Source organism: Oratosquilla oratoria, chromosome 3 (genome assembly GCF_046742065.1).
Source record: "Oratosquilla oratoria isolate Oo_2021 chromosome 3, ASM4674206v1, whole genome shotgun sequence".
Classification (NCBI taxonomy): domain Eukaryota; kingdom Metazoa; phylum Arthropoda; class Malacostraca; order Stomatopoda; family Squillidae; genus Oratosquilla; species Oratosquilla oratoria.
Genome location: NC_134779.1, coordinates 80,750,210 through 80,769,470, shown reverse-complemented (window position 1 = coordinate 80,769,470; position 19,261 = coordinate 80,750,210). Strand labels below are relative to the sequence as shown.

Genomic DNA, 19,261 nt, shown 5'->3' with positions numbered 1-19,261 from the left:
GTTATGCCTGGCAGTACATTACTCCGCACGCTGCGAGACGCGAGTACGATAGTTTTGGCAGGCTGCCAGCAGCGTCAGCATCCCAGCCAGCTAAATATTCTTTCATTTTGTTTGTTTGAAGTAAAATGTTTCCTAATTTTGCATTGCATTTTGTATTTTTGTATGTTTTGCAATTAATAAAATATAACAAACTTGCCTAGGCTAGTTTTTGTCGATAACAATATGTTCGGTACAGTACTTAAACGAAAAGAATGTGTTTTGTTGAAATAAAAAAAATCCTAATTTTGCCGATAACAAAATGTTCTGTACAGCATTTTGTATTTTTATGTTTTGCGATTAATCAAATGTAACAGTAAACTTTGTTTATGCCTAGTCTGTTGTCGATAACAATATTTTCGGTACAGTACATAAACGAAAAGAATGTGTTTCGAAATTTTTTTTTCCTAATTTTACTTTACAATGATTTTAATGTAACCAACAAAAAAGGATTTGTAGGTCAAAGATGACAGGACTTTATTCAGTATGCGTAGGCCCAGGCTACGTTTCTTAACAAAAATGATAAAAAGTTAATGAATACTAAACAACGTAGCTCAAAGATAATAAGATTTTATTCAGTATGCATACATTTCCTAAAGAAAGTCTGATGGTAAAATAATACAAAGGTTAACAAATACAGTATTAAATATCATAGGTCAAATATGATAGGATTTTATTCAATATGCTTAGGCCTAGGCTACGTTTCCCAAAGAAAATCAGATAAAATTATAAAAAGGTTAGAAATACTATACAACATAGTTCAAAGATGCTAAGATTATTTCAGTATGCTAAATATACAATATATATATATATATATATATAAAAGGGTAATACAGGTACTCCTCGTTTAACGACGACAATTGGGACCAGCGCGCCGTCGTTAACCAAATTGGTCGTTAAGCGAAAGTGTATACATATACGTACATGTACTGTATGTACAATGTCCAGCAATACATGTATCTTTATTTTCGTGTATTTTCCCTCTTTTATACAGTACATTAAAGCTTTATCTACTGTTTATTTATGGTGGTTAGGTTCCTAAAATTACCGTATATGACCAAATCCACGTATGCTGACATTCCATATTGAATACCGGGGTATTTTTTTTAGTTTCGACCATGGGCGCAATATAGCAATAGAAAATTAATTATTAATTTTGTAAATTAAAATGTATCAACGTAATATGCAATTTTGTGGGCGGAAATGAAAGTAAAAAATACCTTGCTACAAGAAAATATGCTAATGAACAAAGTCGGTAGCATAGGCTCGGGACACCATCTTGTCGTCTGCCAACATCTCTCACGACGATGACAACGAGGACGAGCCGGATGACATTTAATTTGCAGGTAATGATTTATTAAACACAGGTTGGGTTAGTTTAGTTTACGTTAGATGAATTAATTTATCATCCTTTCATTTCTTCGACATCGGCATCTATCATAACAAACATGGTGTACCATTCGTCCGACATGACTTCGTTACTTACGAAATCTGTTTTAGCATTTTTTTTTTCATTTCCGCTCACAAAATTGCATATTACGTTGATACATTATAATTTACAAAATTAATAATTAATTTTCTATTGTTATATTGCGCCCATGGTCGAAACTAAAAAATTTACCACTACCGGTATACACTGTACCTCAGGTAGTTTTTGCAGCTTGCAGGATGGTTATGTAGACCTAAGCTTCAGAACACTTTACCTCACAGCTAATATTCACCGTACAAGTTCATTTATAACATCATACAAATTTGCCTCAGCCATCTTAATTATCGTACACGACGTCGTAACTTCGGGAGATTTACGTTAAACGACGTCATAAAGCCCGTCATTACTCCGAGTTGTCGTTAACCGAGTAGGTCATTAAATGAGTACCTGTATATACTGTATGTATATATATAGACCGACTTGCGTCCAGATCGACTTACGACCTGTCTGTTGGAACCGAACTCGGTCGTAAGTCGACGACTACCTGTATTTCCCCCATAAGGTGGGATTTCATTTCTTGCCCTTCATCTGGTGAAAACCGATTTAAAATGTTTACTCATGACCTCAGCCATTTCTATATCTTATGTGTATTCCATGTTCCCCTGGTGTAGTTTCTCTATTTGTTGCTTGTTTTTCAATTTGCTGTTCACATATAGAATACTTTTGGTTGATCCATACATTTTTCTATTATGACTTTTTCATAATTTCTTTTATCTTCCCTGAATATTTTTACATTATCATTCCTTTCATTGATATTTACTCATATTCATATATATATATATATATACATATATATATATACATATATATATATATATACATATATATATATACATACATATACCAAGGCTTTTTCCCCCTTACAAGGGGGGTAGCCAAAAAGAAAAAGGCATAAAATCATTCCCACCCATTCCATCCCTGAATACACTCCACACCCCTCCACCCTCCCTCTTATCTTAGCACCTCCTGAATGAAGGGTCATCCCTGCACCTTGTCCTCTGCCCTGGGTCAGAAGCAGTGTCGCAAGACACAGCACATCCACAGCAAGGCCACTTCATTAAATCGGCGAACCCCCTCTCCGTTCCCCCATTGCATAAAATGGGAGGACGGGGAGAAATCCCTTTGGGCTGTGTCAAATTTTGCTCACACATACTACCTCACCCCCCATCCACCTGCCCATTCCACCTCATGCAATCACAACATCATACATATACAACCATTCTCCATTCACCCCTGTCTTCTGTCCTCTCCCGTCCTTCCTCAACAGACATTCCACTCTTCCCCAAAGCCCCCTTCACCCCATCCATCCACCTCATCCTAGGATGTCCCCTCATGTTCACTCCCTCCACATCTGCCTTCCACACCTCTTTTACTAGTCTTTCTTCACTCATTCTTTCCATGTGTCCAAACCATCCTAATATTCTTTCATCAACCCTATCTCCCAGCTCCTTTTCCATCCCTGTTCTCCTCCTCACCTCCTCATTTCTCACTCAATCTAGCCTAGTAACCCCCATCATACTTCTCAGACACCTCATCTCAAACACATTCAAACTCCTTCTCTTCTTCTCTTATGCTCCATGTTTCTGCGCCATACAGTGCTGTTGGCACAAGCACTCCTTCATACAGTCTCCTCTTAGCATCCATTCCCAAATCTTTGTGGTAAGACAGATATGTGAGAAAGCTATAGGAAAGGGAAAGGATGTTTTTTTGGCTTTTATGGATCTGGAAAAGGCTTATGATAGGGTAGACAGGAAGGCACTGTGGGAGGTTATGCAGATATACAGGATAGGAGGAAAGCTTCTGGGAGCTGTCAAGAGTTTTTATGAGAATAGTAGAGCTTGTGTCAGGATTGGAAATGGAGAGAGTGAGTGGTTCGAGGTAAAGGTGGGACTTTGTCAAGGATGCGTTATGTCGCCCTGGCTGTTCAACTTATACATGGATGGGGTGGTGCGAGAGGTAAATGCAAGGGTAGTGGGTCAGGGATTGGAGATGGTTAAAGAAAATGGAGAAAAGTGGGAGGTGAGCCAGCTGTTGTTTGCTGACGACACTGCACTTGTGGCAGGATCGGAGGAGGGATTGAGGAAGTTGGTGGCAGAGTTTGGGAGAGTATGTGATAGAAGAAAGCTAAAGATAAATGTGGGTAAAAGTAAGGTGATGAGATGTACAAGGGGTGAAAGTGGCAGTAGACTGGAAGTGAGCATTAAGGGAGAGCGACTGGAGGAAGTGGATAGTTTTAGATACTTGGGTGCAAATGTGGCAGGGAAAGGTGGAGTGAAAGTGGAGGTAGAATGTAGATTGAGAGAAGCGAGTAAATGCCTTGGTGGATTAAAGAGTGTAATGAGGAATAGATATTTGGGAATGGATATATATATACATATAAATATACATTTACCTAGTTGTATTTTATGGAAAGGGGAAGCTATGCTTGTGCTGTCCTGCTTTTGTATCTTGCAGTGTCTAGCTTGCTCTTAATTTCATGAGTGGTTTTTGCACACTATTTTTTCATCCAGTTTGTTCCAGGTGTATGTGTATGTGTATGTACATGTGCGTGTATATATATATATATATATATATATATATATATATATATATACACACACACACACACACACACACACATACATATACCAATGGCTTTTCCCCCTTACATGGGAGGTAGCCAAAAACAAAGGCAAAAATCCACTCCCACCCATTCCATCCCAATATATTCTACTCCTATTCACCCCCCTCCCTCTTTCTTATCTTGCCTCGTCCTAGATGACAGGTCATCCCTGCATCTTGCCCACTGCCCTGGGTCAGAAGCAATGCAGCAAGACAGCACATCCACAGCAAAGCCACTTCATTTAATTGGCAACCCCCCTCTCCATCCCCTCATGCAGAAAAAGAGAAGATGGGGAGAAATCCCTTTGGGCTGCATCAAAATATTATTTACACATACTCCCTCATCCCCCACCCTCCACCCACTCCCTTCCATGCATCACACCATCATCTATACACAACAATTCTCCACTCACCCCAATCTTCTGTCTTCTCCTTTCCTTCCTCAACAGACATTAACCTCTTTTCCAATGCCCCTTTTACTTCATCCATCTCATCCTTGGTCCCCCCATCATGTTCACTCCTTCCACCTCTGCCTTACACATCTCTTTTACTAATCTTTCTTCACTCATTCTTTCCGTGTGTCCAAACCATCCCAATACTCTTTCATCAACCCTATCTCCCAAATCCCTTTCCACCCCCATTCTCCTCCTCACCTCCTCATTTCACACTCTATCCAGGCTAGTAACCCTTATCATACCTCTCAGATATTTCACCTGAAATACATTTAAACTCTTCCTTTCTTATGTTCCCTGTTTCTGCCCGGTACAGTGCTGTCGGCACAATCACTCCTTCATACAATCTACTCTTAGCATCCATTCCCAAATGTCTATTTCTCATTACACTTTTTAATCCACCGAGGCATTTACTTGCTTCTCTCAATCTACATTCTACCTCCATTCTTCCCTTTCTTGCCACATTTGAATCCAAGTATCTAAAGCTATCCACTTCCTCCAGTCTCCCTCCCTTAATACTCACTTCCAATTTGCTGTCACTTTCTCCTCTTGTACATCTCATCACCTTATTTTTACCCACATTTATCTTCAACTTCATTCACACACATTCCCAAACTATGTCACTAACTTCCTTAATCCCTCCTCTGATCCTGCTACAAGCACAGTGTCATCAGCAAACAACAACTGATTTATCTCCCACTTTTCTCCATTTTCTTGAACCATCTCCAATTCCCAACCCACTACCCTTGTGTTTCTCTCTCCCACTACCCCATCTATGTATAAAAAGAACAGCCAAGGCCACATAACACATCCCTGGTGAAGTCCAATCTTTACCTTAAACCACTCACTCTCTCCATTCTAATTCTAACACAGGCTCTACTATTCTTATAAAAAACTCTTAGATGCTCTTAGCAACTTTCCTCCTATCCCATATATCTGCAATACCTCCCACAGTGCCTTCCTGTCTACTCTGTCATAAGCCTTTTCCAAATACATAAAGGCCCAAAAAAACATCCTTACCTTTTCCTATAGCTTTCTCACATCCTCACCTAATCCTCTCAATCAAAAACCTCCCATAAGCCTTCCCAACCACACTCAGCAAACTGATCCCTGTGAAACTCCTACACTCACACTTGTCCCCTTTTCCCTTGTAAAGCTGAACTATACAAGCACTCCTCCAGTACTCTGGCACTCTACTCTATTTTAGTCAAACATTAAACAATCTCACTAGCCGGTCCACCATCACTGTACCTCCTTTTTTTAGACACTCCACAAGACACCCATACATATATATACATATATATATATATATATATATATATATATATATGTATATATACACACAAAAATATATATATTTATATACATACATATATATACACACACACAAAGGTGGAAACAAGGAAACACCACTAAATTATAGGCCAGTATCACTACTCAATACAATAGTGAAATTGTGCAAGGATTGTGAAAGATCAATGGACCAAATATCTTGAAAAGATGAACATTCTGACAGATAGTCTGTTTGGCTTCAGATCTGGAAGGTCATGTGTGTCAAACCTTTTAAGCTTTTACTCAAGAGTGACTGATATGCTGCATGAGAGAGAAGGCTGGGTGGACTGTGTGTACCTGCAAGAAACCAGTGTGACTTCAGCTTACCAATGGTTCTATCTTTGTGGACACTTGTGCCAAGAAACTACTTAGTAAAACTGGAAACTCCCTGTAATCTTTTGAGTAAAAATAATATAATCTCATAATCTTCATGAATTCTACATTTATACATTCTACATTTACTTTACATAAAATTCTTCAGTGAGAGGTTGTCTCTTTGGCTGAATAAGATTGTCTAATATTAACCAGAACAATATATGAAAACTTCATCATTTCCCTGATATACCAAATTGCACTTCTATTCAGTTCAGGGGAGGACCTTACACTGGAGAGATTAATGTAGAATAGATACACATGAAGGGAGTGAAAGGGGCGAGGATTTTCCTTTCCCATACCTAGGTGATGGGCAGGATGAAAGGAGTATTGAATAAGATGTAGGTCTATCAGGTATGATGACACAGGTGTATTCGTAGTACAGACGCTCCCCTACTTACGTTCATTCGTTTTACAATTTTTTCGATTTTACGTTTGAACCGACTGTAAAAAAATGGTAAATTTTTTTGGAGTGAATTTTTTAGTTTATCGCGCTCTCCATAGTTCAAACGATACTTACGCATGACGCTGCGTCCATTGTTTACATGATACAAACGACAGACTGAACGTGCCTTGCCTCCTCCTCCTCCACCATCTCAATTTATGTTGCTTGAATTTAATTTATTTGAAATTAATGTTACAGTAAACTCGCGCTTATCCGAAAGCGTTTTAACCGAATAATCGCATTAACCGAATATTTTCTCAATACGGTAGCCATCGCTTCAACCGAATGTATTTGGATCTCAACCGAACATTCAAACACCCCGCCGCCTCTTCCGCCACCCGCAAGCTTCACTAAGTGCTCACATGGTGGCAGCACACTCCATGTTTACACTTAATCGGCTGTTTATACTCTATAGAATATGTTTATGAACTATTATAAGCATTTCCATGTGTATGTTAAATTCACAGGTACGAATATTGCATACGACATTACCTCATAAAACTCCACGGGAATGAAACATACAAAGTCGGATTAACTGAACAATTCGGTTAATCGGACATTTCTAATCCCCCTTGGGGTTCGGATAAGTGGAAGTTTACTGTATTTTACAATGTTATGTGTATAATTAATGATTTAGGGGTGTTTTATAAGATACGGTAATAGAATTTACGGATGTATAGTACAGTAACAACTTACGTTCATTTTCAAATTACGTTCGGCCGTTCAGAAAGCAACTAAAACATAAGTTGAGGAGCGTCTGTACTGTATAGTAGTGTACTGTAAATAGGTGTTGTACGGCCTTCACCCCATGACTAGCGTCATTTATGTACCCCGCCGCATGCCATCTGGTGTTTACATTTCAAACTACTGTAACTTGGTATCGTTCGCCTTGCGTACGTGGCGGTTTTTCGTTTTTTCGGGCAGCTAAATATAATTTTCGAAAATAATATTTAGCTACCCAGCTGCTTCAAAAGGTCCGGATAAACCGAAATCCAGATATGTGAAGGCCGGATAAACGAAGTTTGAGTGTAGTATTTTTGCATAGAGCCAAGAATGGGATATGAAGTTCAATACCAAAAAAATGCAAAGCACTGGAAATGGGCAATAGTGGCAAAAACCCATCCTTAAACTATTCCTTGGGAGGTGAACCCATTACAAAAACAAAAGAGGAGAAAGACTTGGGAGTCTTCATAAAAAACAATGTCACCTGACAGACATATCAGCAGCATTGTGGGAGAGACATACAGACTACTGGACTCAAAAGTGAGAAGTAAAATTCAATATTAAGAAATGCAGCATAATGGAATTTGGAAAGAGTAGAAACAGAATATCAAAAGATTACAGAATTGGGGAAGAAAAAATAAAAACAAACTATGAAAAAGATCTTGGAGTGATGATTGGAAAGGACATGAAACCAGATAAGCATATAAATAAGATGTTTGGAGAAACCTACAACTTATTGAGAGCAATCAAAGTGGCATTTACTTATACGGACGAAGAAATGATAAGGAAAATACTAACTACACTAATAAGACCAAAACTTGAGTACGCAGCATCACTTTGGACACCCAGTACCAAAAAGAATATTAAGAAACTAGAAAGATTACAAAGAGCGACAACCAAACTAGCACCGAAACTCGCCGCACTAACATATGAGCAAAGACTATCCAAATTGAACCTACCAACTCTGGAACAAAGAAGAGAAAGAGGAGATTTGCTAACTATCTACAGAATAATGAAAGGAATGGAAATTTTTAGACAGGAACGACCTATTAGTGTGGGAAAATGGTAAAACAAAAGGACACGGAAAAAAACTGAAAAAGGATAGTTATAGAAAAAACTTGAAAAGGAACAGTTTCCCACACAGAGCGATAAATACATGGAACAAATTAGACAACAAAACAGTATGTGCTAACACTATACAAGATTTTAAGATAAAACTTGATGCGGAGAGATACAAAGATGGGTCACCACGAGCATAGCTCCCCTCCAGTATATTACAACTAGGTACAACTAGGTAAAGAAGATTAAAGTGGTGTTCCATTATATGGATGAAGAGATGATGAAAAAACTCATTGAAACTCTGATACATATAAGACTGGAATATGTGTTAGTAGTATGGTCCCCACACAGAGTGGAGGATATAAGCAAGATTGCAAGAATATAAAGAGCAGCAACCAAACTGGTCCCCAGCCTGGCAGATAACCCATATGAGGAAAGACTAAAAGTACTGGGTCTGCCAACTTTGAAAGATCAAAGAGAAATAGGTGATATGATTACATTATTCAGGTCACTAAAGGTGATAGATTGCATTGATAAAAGAGAGCTCCTGATTAAAGATGGAAGGGCTTTAAGAGGTCATGGGAGCAAATTAAAATAAATTAGGTAAATACAATAAGGTGATTTGGTTTTATGTCACAAACTCTCCCCTATAGGGAGGCTAAGACAATACTCCTTACAATGGACTTTGTAGCATGGAATTTAATGAGCCATGCCCTTAGTTCAACTATCCCCGATCAGGATTTGAATCGTCATCATCCTGACCTCTGCCGCAACTTACAATGCCCTAACACACTCTACCAGCAAGCATTCAAATACAGTTAGGTACAATTAAGTAAATGCATATACACAGAGAGAGAATTAATATATCACATTACCTCTTCTGCCTTCCCCTTGGCTGTTGCAATTGCATATTCCCATGGGTTAGCAAAGCTCTTTGGGTCAAGAGTCTCTTCAAAATGTGAAGGGATGATTCTGATGCTCAGCCCCTGCAAGAAACCAGTGTGACTTCAGCTTACCAATAGTTCTATCTTTGTGGACACTTGTGCCAAGAAACTACTTAGTAAAACTGGAAACTCCCTGTAATCTTTTGTTTAGTAAAAATAATATAATCTCATAATCTTCATGAATTCTACATTTATACATTCTACATTTACTTTACATAAAATTCTTCAGTGAGAGGTTGTCTCTTTGGCTGAACAAGATTGTCTAATATTAACCAGAACAATATATGAAAACTTCATCATTTCCCTATTTTACCAAATTGCACTTCTATTCAGTTCAGGGGAGGAGCTTACACTGGAGAGATTAATGTAGAATAGATACACATGAAGGGAGTGAAAGGGGCAAGGATTTTCCTTTCCCATACCTAGGTGATGGGCAGGATGAAAGGAGTATTGAATAAGATGTAGGTCTATCAGGCAAGGAACAATGTGCAAAAGATAGGAGTAAATGGAGAGTGAGTAAATGAAGAAATGGCATGGCCAGAAGGGATTTCTTCTTGTCTGTTCTGTACATTTCTTGAATGGATAAGGAAGGGAGAGCCACCATGTAACAAAGTGGTGCAGGTTAAATATAGCTCCCACTGTCAGGCCTTGCTATGAAGGTGTTGTGTCTTGCTACATTACTTTTGACCTCAGCAGTGTGACAGGAGACAGGGATCTTCATCCATGAGGAGTCAAGATGAGAGGGCCAACATATGGGTTTTTAAATGAGTCTGGGATGGGTGTACAATGGGTGTATGCTTTGATATGATCATTATCATTATAAGGATCAATGACCATCTGGTATATGTTTGGAAAGAAAGGAAAGGAAAAGAAAGAAGGAAAAATTATGAGAGGATATGAACTCATTCAGTGCAAGGTACTCCTTCAGTTGAAGGAAGAAAGCAAAGATGGAAGACAAATGGAACATATTCAAAGAAAAGTACATGGAGAAATTGAAAAATACAGTATGTACCAAAAAAGAAACAAATAGAGATTTATATAAAGTGTTGGTATAACAGGTGTAGCGAGACTAGAGACATAAGAGACAAAGCCTGGAAAAAATGGAAAAAATACAAAAAAAGAAGAAAAAAAAAAAACATCCAAATGGCAAACATATATAAAACTTAGGAACAAATATGTGAATATACACAGGAAAGAAAAAAGAAATTATGAAAAAGATATTATAGACAAATCTAAGGATCAACTTAAACTCTTCTACAGATATATAAATGAAAAACTAAAGGATAAACATGAAATAGTGAAATTGTGTGAAGGTGATAAAGAATATATAGATGACACAGAAATGGCTGAAGTTATGATCAGACATTTCAGGTCTGTTTTTACAATTGAGAGCTCACAATTTTGGGAAGATGGACAACCAGAAAGATCACTCAAAATGAAAGAAATAAAGGTAACACAGAAAGAAATAAGAAACCAAATAAAAAAAACTTAGATATCAGGAAATCCCATGCACCAGATGGAATTGCAAATTGGATACTGAAAGAGTGTATAGACGAACTGACAGACAAATTATACAAGATAATAGACTTCTCACTCAAAGAAGGAAAGGTACTACAAGATTGGAAAGATGCAAACATAGTACCAATATATAAAGGAGGAAGTAGGGAAGATCCTGCAAACTTCAGACCAGTATTCCTTACAAGCACAGTAGCAAAAATATGTGAAAAAGTCATCAGAAACAAATGGACCAAACACTTGGAAGAAAATAAAATAGTAAACCCTAAACAATTTGGCTTTAGAAGTGGAAGATTGTGTACCACAATCCTAATTTGCTTTTACATACATATACCAAGGCTTTTTCCCCCTTACAAGGGAGGTAGCCAAAAAGAGAAAGGCACACAATGATTTCCACCCACTCCATCCCTGAAAACACTCCACACCCCTCCACCCTCCCTCCTATCTGAGCACCTCCTGGATGACGGGTCATCCCTGCACCTTGTCCTCTGCCCTGGGTCAGAAGCAGTGTCGCAAGACACAGCACATCCACAGCAAGGCCGCTTCATTAAATCAGCGACCCCCCATTGCATAAAAGGAGAGGACGGGGAAAAATCCATTCTGGCTGCGTCAAATTTTGCTCACACATACTACCTCACCCCCCACCCCCACGCCCATTCCACCTCTTGCAATCACAACATCATACATATACAACCATTCTCCATTCACCCCTGTCTTCTGTTCTCTCCCGTCCTTCCTCAACAGACATTCCCCTCTTCCCCAAAGCCCCCTTCACCCCATCCATCCACCTCATCCTAGGACGTCCCCTCATGTATTTGCTTTTACTCGAGATTAATTGAATAGTACAAAAAAGAGATGGCTGGACAGATTGTGCCTTCTTGGATTGCAGAAGGCATTTGACAAAGTACCACATAAAAAATTACTAAGAAAAATTGAAATAATGGGAGGAGTACAGGGTGGGCTACTGAAATGGATGAAGGATTGCATAATTGGGAGAAAAATGAGAGTGGTACTTAGAGACAAAAATTTGAACTGGGAAGATGTGAAGAGTGGCATCCCACAAGGCTCTGTATTGGCTCCTTTAATGTTTGCCATATATATAAATGATATGGATGAGTAAATTGTTACATGAATTTCTTTGCTGATGATGCCAAATTACTCAAGAGAGTAAGAACAGAAGAAGATTGCAGATCGCTACAAGAAGACCTAGACAAAATATGGGAATGGAGTCAGAGATGTGAGATGAACTTCAACATTAAGAAATGTAGCATAATGGAATTTGGAAAAAGCAAAAATAGAGTATCGGGTCAATATAGAATTGGAAACAAAGAAGTCAAAAAAGTCAATTCAGAAAGGGACCTGAGAGTAATCATCTCAAGTGACTGGATACCTGATAAACTTGTCAACAAATTATTTGGAGAGCCTTTTAACTTATTAAGATCAATGAAAGTGGCCTTCGACTACATAGATGAGGAGATGGTTAAAAAAATAGTGGTTACATTGATAAGACCTAAACTAGAATATGCTCCAACACTGTGGGCACCTAGCACAAAGAACATAAGACAATTAGAAAGAATCCAGAGAGCAGCGAGAAAAATGGCACCTACACTGTCAAATATGACATACGAACAAAGATTGGAGAAATTACATCTGTCAACACTGGAACAGAGAAGAGAAAGAGGTGATTTGTTGATCATTTACAGAATTATGAAAAGGATGGAAATTCTCAATAGAGACAACTTGTTAAAGTGGGACAGAAGAGAAACAAGAGGACATGAAAAGAAACTAAAGAAGGACAGTTACAGAAGAGACCTGAAAAAGAATAGCTTCCCACATAGGGTGATTGATGTCCAGAACAAACTAAATGGAGAAACAGTGAGTGCCAAAACTATACACAATTTTAAGAATAAACTGGATGTGGAGAGATACGAAAATGGGTCACTACAAGCATAGCTCATCCCGTAAAATACAACTAGGTAAATACACTCCTATTAAACTACAATTCAGAGTACAGTGTACACAGAGAAACTGAGGTGGTGCTTTTTTATAAGTTCAAAGGAAACACCTAGTTTTGTATTTGTATTTCGAGATAGGAAGCTGTGTTTATCAAGTGACGGAAATGATAATATAAAGTAATTTCACATTAGTGGTCAATACACAAAATAGAGAATAATGGAGAAAGACAAAAATATAGAGAACCAATGATGAGACGTCTGGATGTAAGCAGGGTGGAATCACCATTGGGGGTTATACCTAAGAGGATTTGCAATATGGAAACCCCAAAATTGACTCAAAGGTTTGAAAATAATGTTTTTTCAGGGTTTATAAAAGAAAGTGAAATATTAGGTACAGGTTTAGAATTGGAAAGAGGATCAAGGTATAAAAATACCCTAAACAATCAGATTACACAATTGATAAATGAAATTATAGATCTGAAAGCTGAATACAGGGCAAGGTACAGAGAGGTGAACCAGATGAAAACACTGAATGCTGAAAATGGAAGCATGAAAAATGAAGATACAAATAAAAATGAGGCTTTGAAAAAAGAAGTAAAAGAACAAATACAATTGGTGACTGAGAAAGTTGGAAAAACAATAAAAGAGACAGATCTCCAAGAAATAAAAAAATCAAGGGAAAATTGAACAAAACCAAAAAATAAATTTTAAAGAAATAGTACAGCAACAAGTGGAAGAAAATGTTAAAGAAAAAGTAATTAAGGAGAAAGAGAATTGGGTCAGGGACTCAGTGAATAAAAAAAAAAAAAAAAAGTGCATAGTAGTTTCTGGTATCAAAGAAAAACATAATGTAGCTAGATACCTAAGAGAAAAAGAGGAGAAAGGAACTGCAAAAGAAATTCTGAAAGAGATACAAGAGGAGAGACAAGCAATGGAAAAAGAAATAGAAAAAGTACATAGAATGGGACAATACTCTAAAGAAAAAAATAGAACACTAAATATTACTAAGGTCTCAAATGATAGAAGTAAAATAAAAAACAGCAAAGTTGGCAAAAAGTGAAAATTACAAAAATGTATGATTAAAAAAGAAATGAGCAATGAAGAAAAAGAGGGAAAAGACACTAATTAAAAAAAAAAAAAGAAAAAAACAGACTGAAAAGAATGAATCTTTTTTAGTATACTAGACTGGAGGCTGAGAAAATGGTATATAAAAAAATAAAAAAATAAATAAATAGAAAATAAATAAACAAAAAAGGAGAAAGTAAAGAATTAAAATTAACGTATACCAACATGATTTCAGGGCTAAATGAATTAAACAACTATCTGGCAGAAGAGAAACCAAATTCAATGGGAATTGTGGAGACAAAATTAAAAAGTCCACTACCACCTAATACTGTGGGACAAGGTTTATACAACCTTTGGATGAAAAATAGAAAAGAGAAACAGGGTGGAGTCATGTTTTTGACTAAGAAAGGCTTAAATGTGACATAGATAACAGAAGGAAAAAATAATGTGGAATTGATTATGATTAAAGTTGAAAACAGTGACATGAAAAGTAGAAAATTTGTAGTAATATATGTGCCCCCAAAAACATATTCTTGGACAGAGAGTAATCATTCCAAATTGTTAGAAGACACAAAGCACGTATTAAGTGAATTCCTGAGAAAAGGAGAAAACATAGTAATTATGGGTGACTTTAACTCTAAAGAAATATGTTGGGAAGAGATGACAGTGAAAGGTGGCGAAGACATTGACATATCGGAAAAAGTACAACGGTGAGCCACAAAACTGATTCCAAATATCAAAACTAAATCATACGAATATCGACTAAAACGTATGAATCTCCCCCCCCCCTAAAAAAGCGTAGACTCAGAAGTGATTTGATACAGGTTTTTAACCCCTTCCATACGGTGCCGCACACGTAGGCGTCATGGACTTAGATCTCGGTGGCAGCAGCCAATGCCAGCCGTACGACGTGTCGTAATAATACTCGCATCATAAAATATAGTCACCGCTTATATCGATCATTCTCTCTTCACCCGTGAATTTTGATAACCATAGAAAATGCGATTACAAAAGAATTAGAAAGAATGTCATTATGGAGGGGCGACTACAATAAATATAATCAAGACGCCGATATGGCAGCCTCGTGAATACACTCGCTCCCCATGACGCCTACGTGTGTGGCACCGTATGGAAGGGGTTAAGGTTCTAAAGGGAATTGACAACATCAAAAGTGACAAAATTTTCACACTAAATAATAATGGTCTCAAAGTGTCGGGAAATAGATTTAATTTGGAAGTGGGTAGAAACAGCTTGGCCAACCGTGTGGTTACTGAATGGAATAGACTTCCTGCAGAGGCAGTGCAATGTAGTTCAGTTCGAAGTTTTAAGATTCGTTTAGATAAACATCAAAGCAAGATGCTGTAATGACTGTCATTTATTTGATATTATTTGTTTGCTATCATTATTCTGTTTATTATTATTTGCTTGATTTTCATTTATTATTAGTTATCTATCACTTTATCATTATTTACTATTTACCTGTTTGTTCATTATTTAACTATACCTATGCATTTATTTACTTGATTTATTATTATCTATATTATTATAATTCTATCTATTTATATTTATTTATTTATCATTATTATAGTTTTTCTCCGCATCCGACCAAGTTATGGACCAAAAGGTCTCCTGTCGGCATGCTCCACCTTTGTATTCCTTTGTAAAGACCTTTGGGGAAATATACTACTGGATATGACCATTGAATACACAATGACTCAATGGTAAAGGAAAATACCAGATATAGAAACAATGAAGAACTGTCAAGACTAGACTTAACCCCTTCCATACGGTGCCGCACACGTAGGCGTCATGAGGAGCAAGTGGATTCGCGACGCTGCCATATCGGCGTCTTGATTATATTTATTGTAGTCGCCCCTGTGTTTTTACATTCTCCCAAATGCGCCCTGAATCCCATTCTCTGTGGTTATCAAAATTCGCGGGTGAAAGAGAGAACGATCGATATAAGCGGTGAATATATTTTCTGATGCGATTATTATTATGACACGTCATACGGCTGGCATTGGCTGCTGCCCGCGAGATTTAAGTCCCGTACTGAAGTGGTTAAGGGAGCATCGCCAGCGATTATTCGAAAAATTCTGGTACATGAGCGAATTTTAGGTAAACATTTCAAAAGAATCTCTATGATAGTGGCGACACTCAAAGTTATACAACTGCATTTTATTTCTATTTTTTTTATACAGCATAAAACAGATAAAATATTGGCAACCTCTGGCAACCCCATTGCATAAAAAACATTCTGTATATTGAAATAGCATCAACATTTCTATAGCTATTTCGTTTTTTGCTACAGAATTGTGTTTATGGAGATATTTGGCAACTCCTCCCACCAGCATACCCCACAAAGACAGTGGACAGGGCACCAGTACTCTTGAAAAGGTCAAAGTAAGGTGATGTCGCTCCTGGCGCTCTCACCGTACACAACAATTTTGATTCCTCACCCTGTATTGTTGCTGTGATCATGGAAAAATTAACAAGAAACAAGAGAGTGAAGCGGTAGAATATAGAGAAGTCCCGTGAGTGCCTGAAATAGAAACAAGAAGAAGGAAAAACAAGAGGAGAAAAGCAGCACAGCTGGACCCAACACTGCAACAATCTACTAGCCACACCCACCTTACACCTCGGAGTGAAAAGGTTAAGAGCTGGTATAAAAAAAAATGTAGTGAGGCTAAAGATAAAAGAGACAAAGCTTGGAAAAGATGGAAAAAAAAGGATAAGTGGCAAATATATATCAAACTAGGAAATGAATATGTAAAAATACACAGGAAAAAAAAGAAACCACGTAAAAGACATGATAAACAAATGTAAAGACCAAATGTAAATAGTAAATTAAAAAATAAATCAGAAATAGTGAAACTGCATCAAGGGAATGATGAGTATATAGAAGATATAGAAATGGCTGAAATTATGGACATTTAAAATTTGTATTCACAATTGAAAATATACACAAAATTGGGATGAAGGACAGAGAGAAAAATCCCCCCAATGAAAGAAATAATTGTGACATAGAAAGAAATAAGGGATCAAATAATAACCCTGTCAGAAAATCACACAGTCCAGATGGAATTGCAAATTGGATACTAAAAGAATGTATAGATGAACTAACAGGCAAAATATATAAGATAATTGATTACTCACTCAAAGAAGGAAAGGTATCACAAGATTGGAAAAATGCAAATATTGTACCAATATATAAAGGGGGAGATAAGGAAGACCCAACAAACTATAGACCATTCTCCCTTACAAGCACAATAGCTAAAATATGCAAAAAAATTATCAAAAGTGGATAGATTAACCCCTACAGCATCAGTGGCATGTGTCGTATGCCGCAAATTAAAAAAATCGCCAAAAATAGGCATTACGTCGAGGGTCAAATCTGTGGTAATGACCAAGTAGCTGTATCCATTGGCTATAAAAGACACCCAAATTTTTTTTATATTTGACAAAACTGGCAACCCCGGTAGCAAATTTTCGGGGGTAGCTTGGGATTTAAAATTGGCCTTTAGGACGTAATTTAGGTGACTCTGGTGTATGAAACAAAGTACAAGAAGGTGAAGTTGTACTTCAACAGTAAGGCAGGTGCTATTTAGTATGTATTCAGACATATAGAGCTGGCAATTTCACACTGCCAATTTTCGTAATAAATGCGTAATACAAAATGTGGCTGGGCAATAATGGTGTGATGGATGCTTACTAAAACATTTACCAAAACAAAAGAAACACCACAATCACCTATCCCCATTAAAAAAAAAAAAGAAGAAAAAAAAAAATTACAACATAACAAAGTGAGAAATATTTGCCAAAAAATCAACAAAAACTATTTATAGATACATTTTTCATAAGTTTCAGACTATTATCAGTGACTGTACGATTTCAAACATCATAAATGTAAAATTCCTTCACTCTCTGAAATTCTAATGAAGCTCCCTCGAAAAATACAACCTCGTTCAACCCATGTGAGGAGCGAAAGTCTACAGATGTTCTACCAAACTTTTGCACGCATATCTCAACAAACTTGACCCAGTTTTTCCACTTCTAAGCTAAAATGAATCAAAATAAGCAAGATTTGTTGGTTTTACATTCTTTTGAGTTGATTTAAGCAATAAAAAAAAAATCATTTTGGCTCCGACGCTGTACAGGTTAAACATCTGGAAGAAAATAATATACTAAATCCAAAACAATTTGGCTTTAGACAAGGAAGATCATGTGCCACTAACTTGATTTTATTTACTTGAGGCTAATAGAAAAGGTAAAAGGTACAGATGGAGAGTTGATAATGGAAGAGATGGCAGTGAGGGGAAGATGGGCAGAATATTTTAGGGAGTTGCTGAATGTGAAGGAGGATAGGGAAGGAAAGATAGCTGCAGTGGGAAATACGAAGAAAATGAGAGTGATGAGTGAGGAGAATGGAGGAGAAATAAGGAAGGATGAGGTGAAGGCAGTTGTAAAGATGATGAAAGCAGGTAAGGCACCTGGTCTGGATGGATGTCATGCAGAATGTCTGAAAAAGGGAGGTTCAGTGATGGTGGACTGGTTGGTGAGATTATTTAATGTTTGCTGGAGAGAGGGTAGAGTACCGGAGGACTGGAGTAGTGCCTGTATAGTTCCTCTTTACAAGGGAAAAGGGGACAAGTGTGAATGTAGTAATTTCAGAGGGATTAGCCTGTTGAGTGTAGTAGGGAAGGCTTATGGGAGAATCTTAATTGAGAGGATTAGGAGAGGAACAGAAGGAGTAATTGGTGAGGAACAGTGTGGATTTAGGACGGGTAGAGGTTGTGTAGATCAGATCTTTGTGGTAAGACAGATATGTGAGAAAGCTATAGGAAAGGGGAAGGATGTTTTTTGGGCTTTTATGGATCTGGAAAAGGCTTATGATAGGGTAGACAGAAAGGCACTGTGGGAGGTTATGCAGATTTATGGGATAGGAGGAAAGCTTTTGGGAGCTGTCAAGAGTTTTTATGTGAGTAGTAGAGCATGTGTTAGGATTGGAAATGGAGAGAGTGAGTGGTTTGAAGTAAAGGTGGGACTTCGTCAAGGATGCGTTATGTCGCCCTGGCTGTTCAACTTATACATGGATGGGGTGGTGCGAGAGGTGAATGCTAGGGTAGTGAGTCAGGGATTGGAGATGGTTAAAGAAAATGGAGAAAGGTGGGAGGTGAGCCAGCTGTTGTTTGCGGACGACACTGCGCTTGTGGCAGGGTCAGAGGAGGGATTGAGGAAGCTGGTGGCAGAGTTTGGGAGAGTATGTGATAGAA

The 19,261-nt window shown here is 37.6% G+C and overlaps 1 protein-coding gene across 7 annotated transcripts in view; it reads right to left on the bottom strand.

The window, feature by feature from the left end:
- The window catches only part of LOC143024158 (putative bifunctional dTTP/UTP pyrophosphatase/methyltransferase protein), a 149,736-nt gene that overhangs the window by 41,109 nt on the left and 89,366 nt on the right, over positions 1-19,261 (bottom strand). For all 7 annotated transcript variants that reach the window (XM_076182955.1, XM_076182953.1, XM_076182957.1 and 4 more), the window contains exon 3: positions 9,385-9,495. In XM_076182955.1, the coding sequence (XP_076039070.1) occupies positions 9,385-9,495 (111 nt within the window). The remainder of the gene's footprint in view (positions 1-9,384; positions 9,496-19,261) is intronic.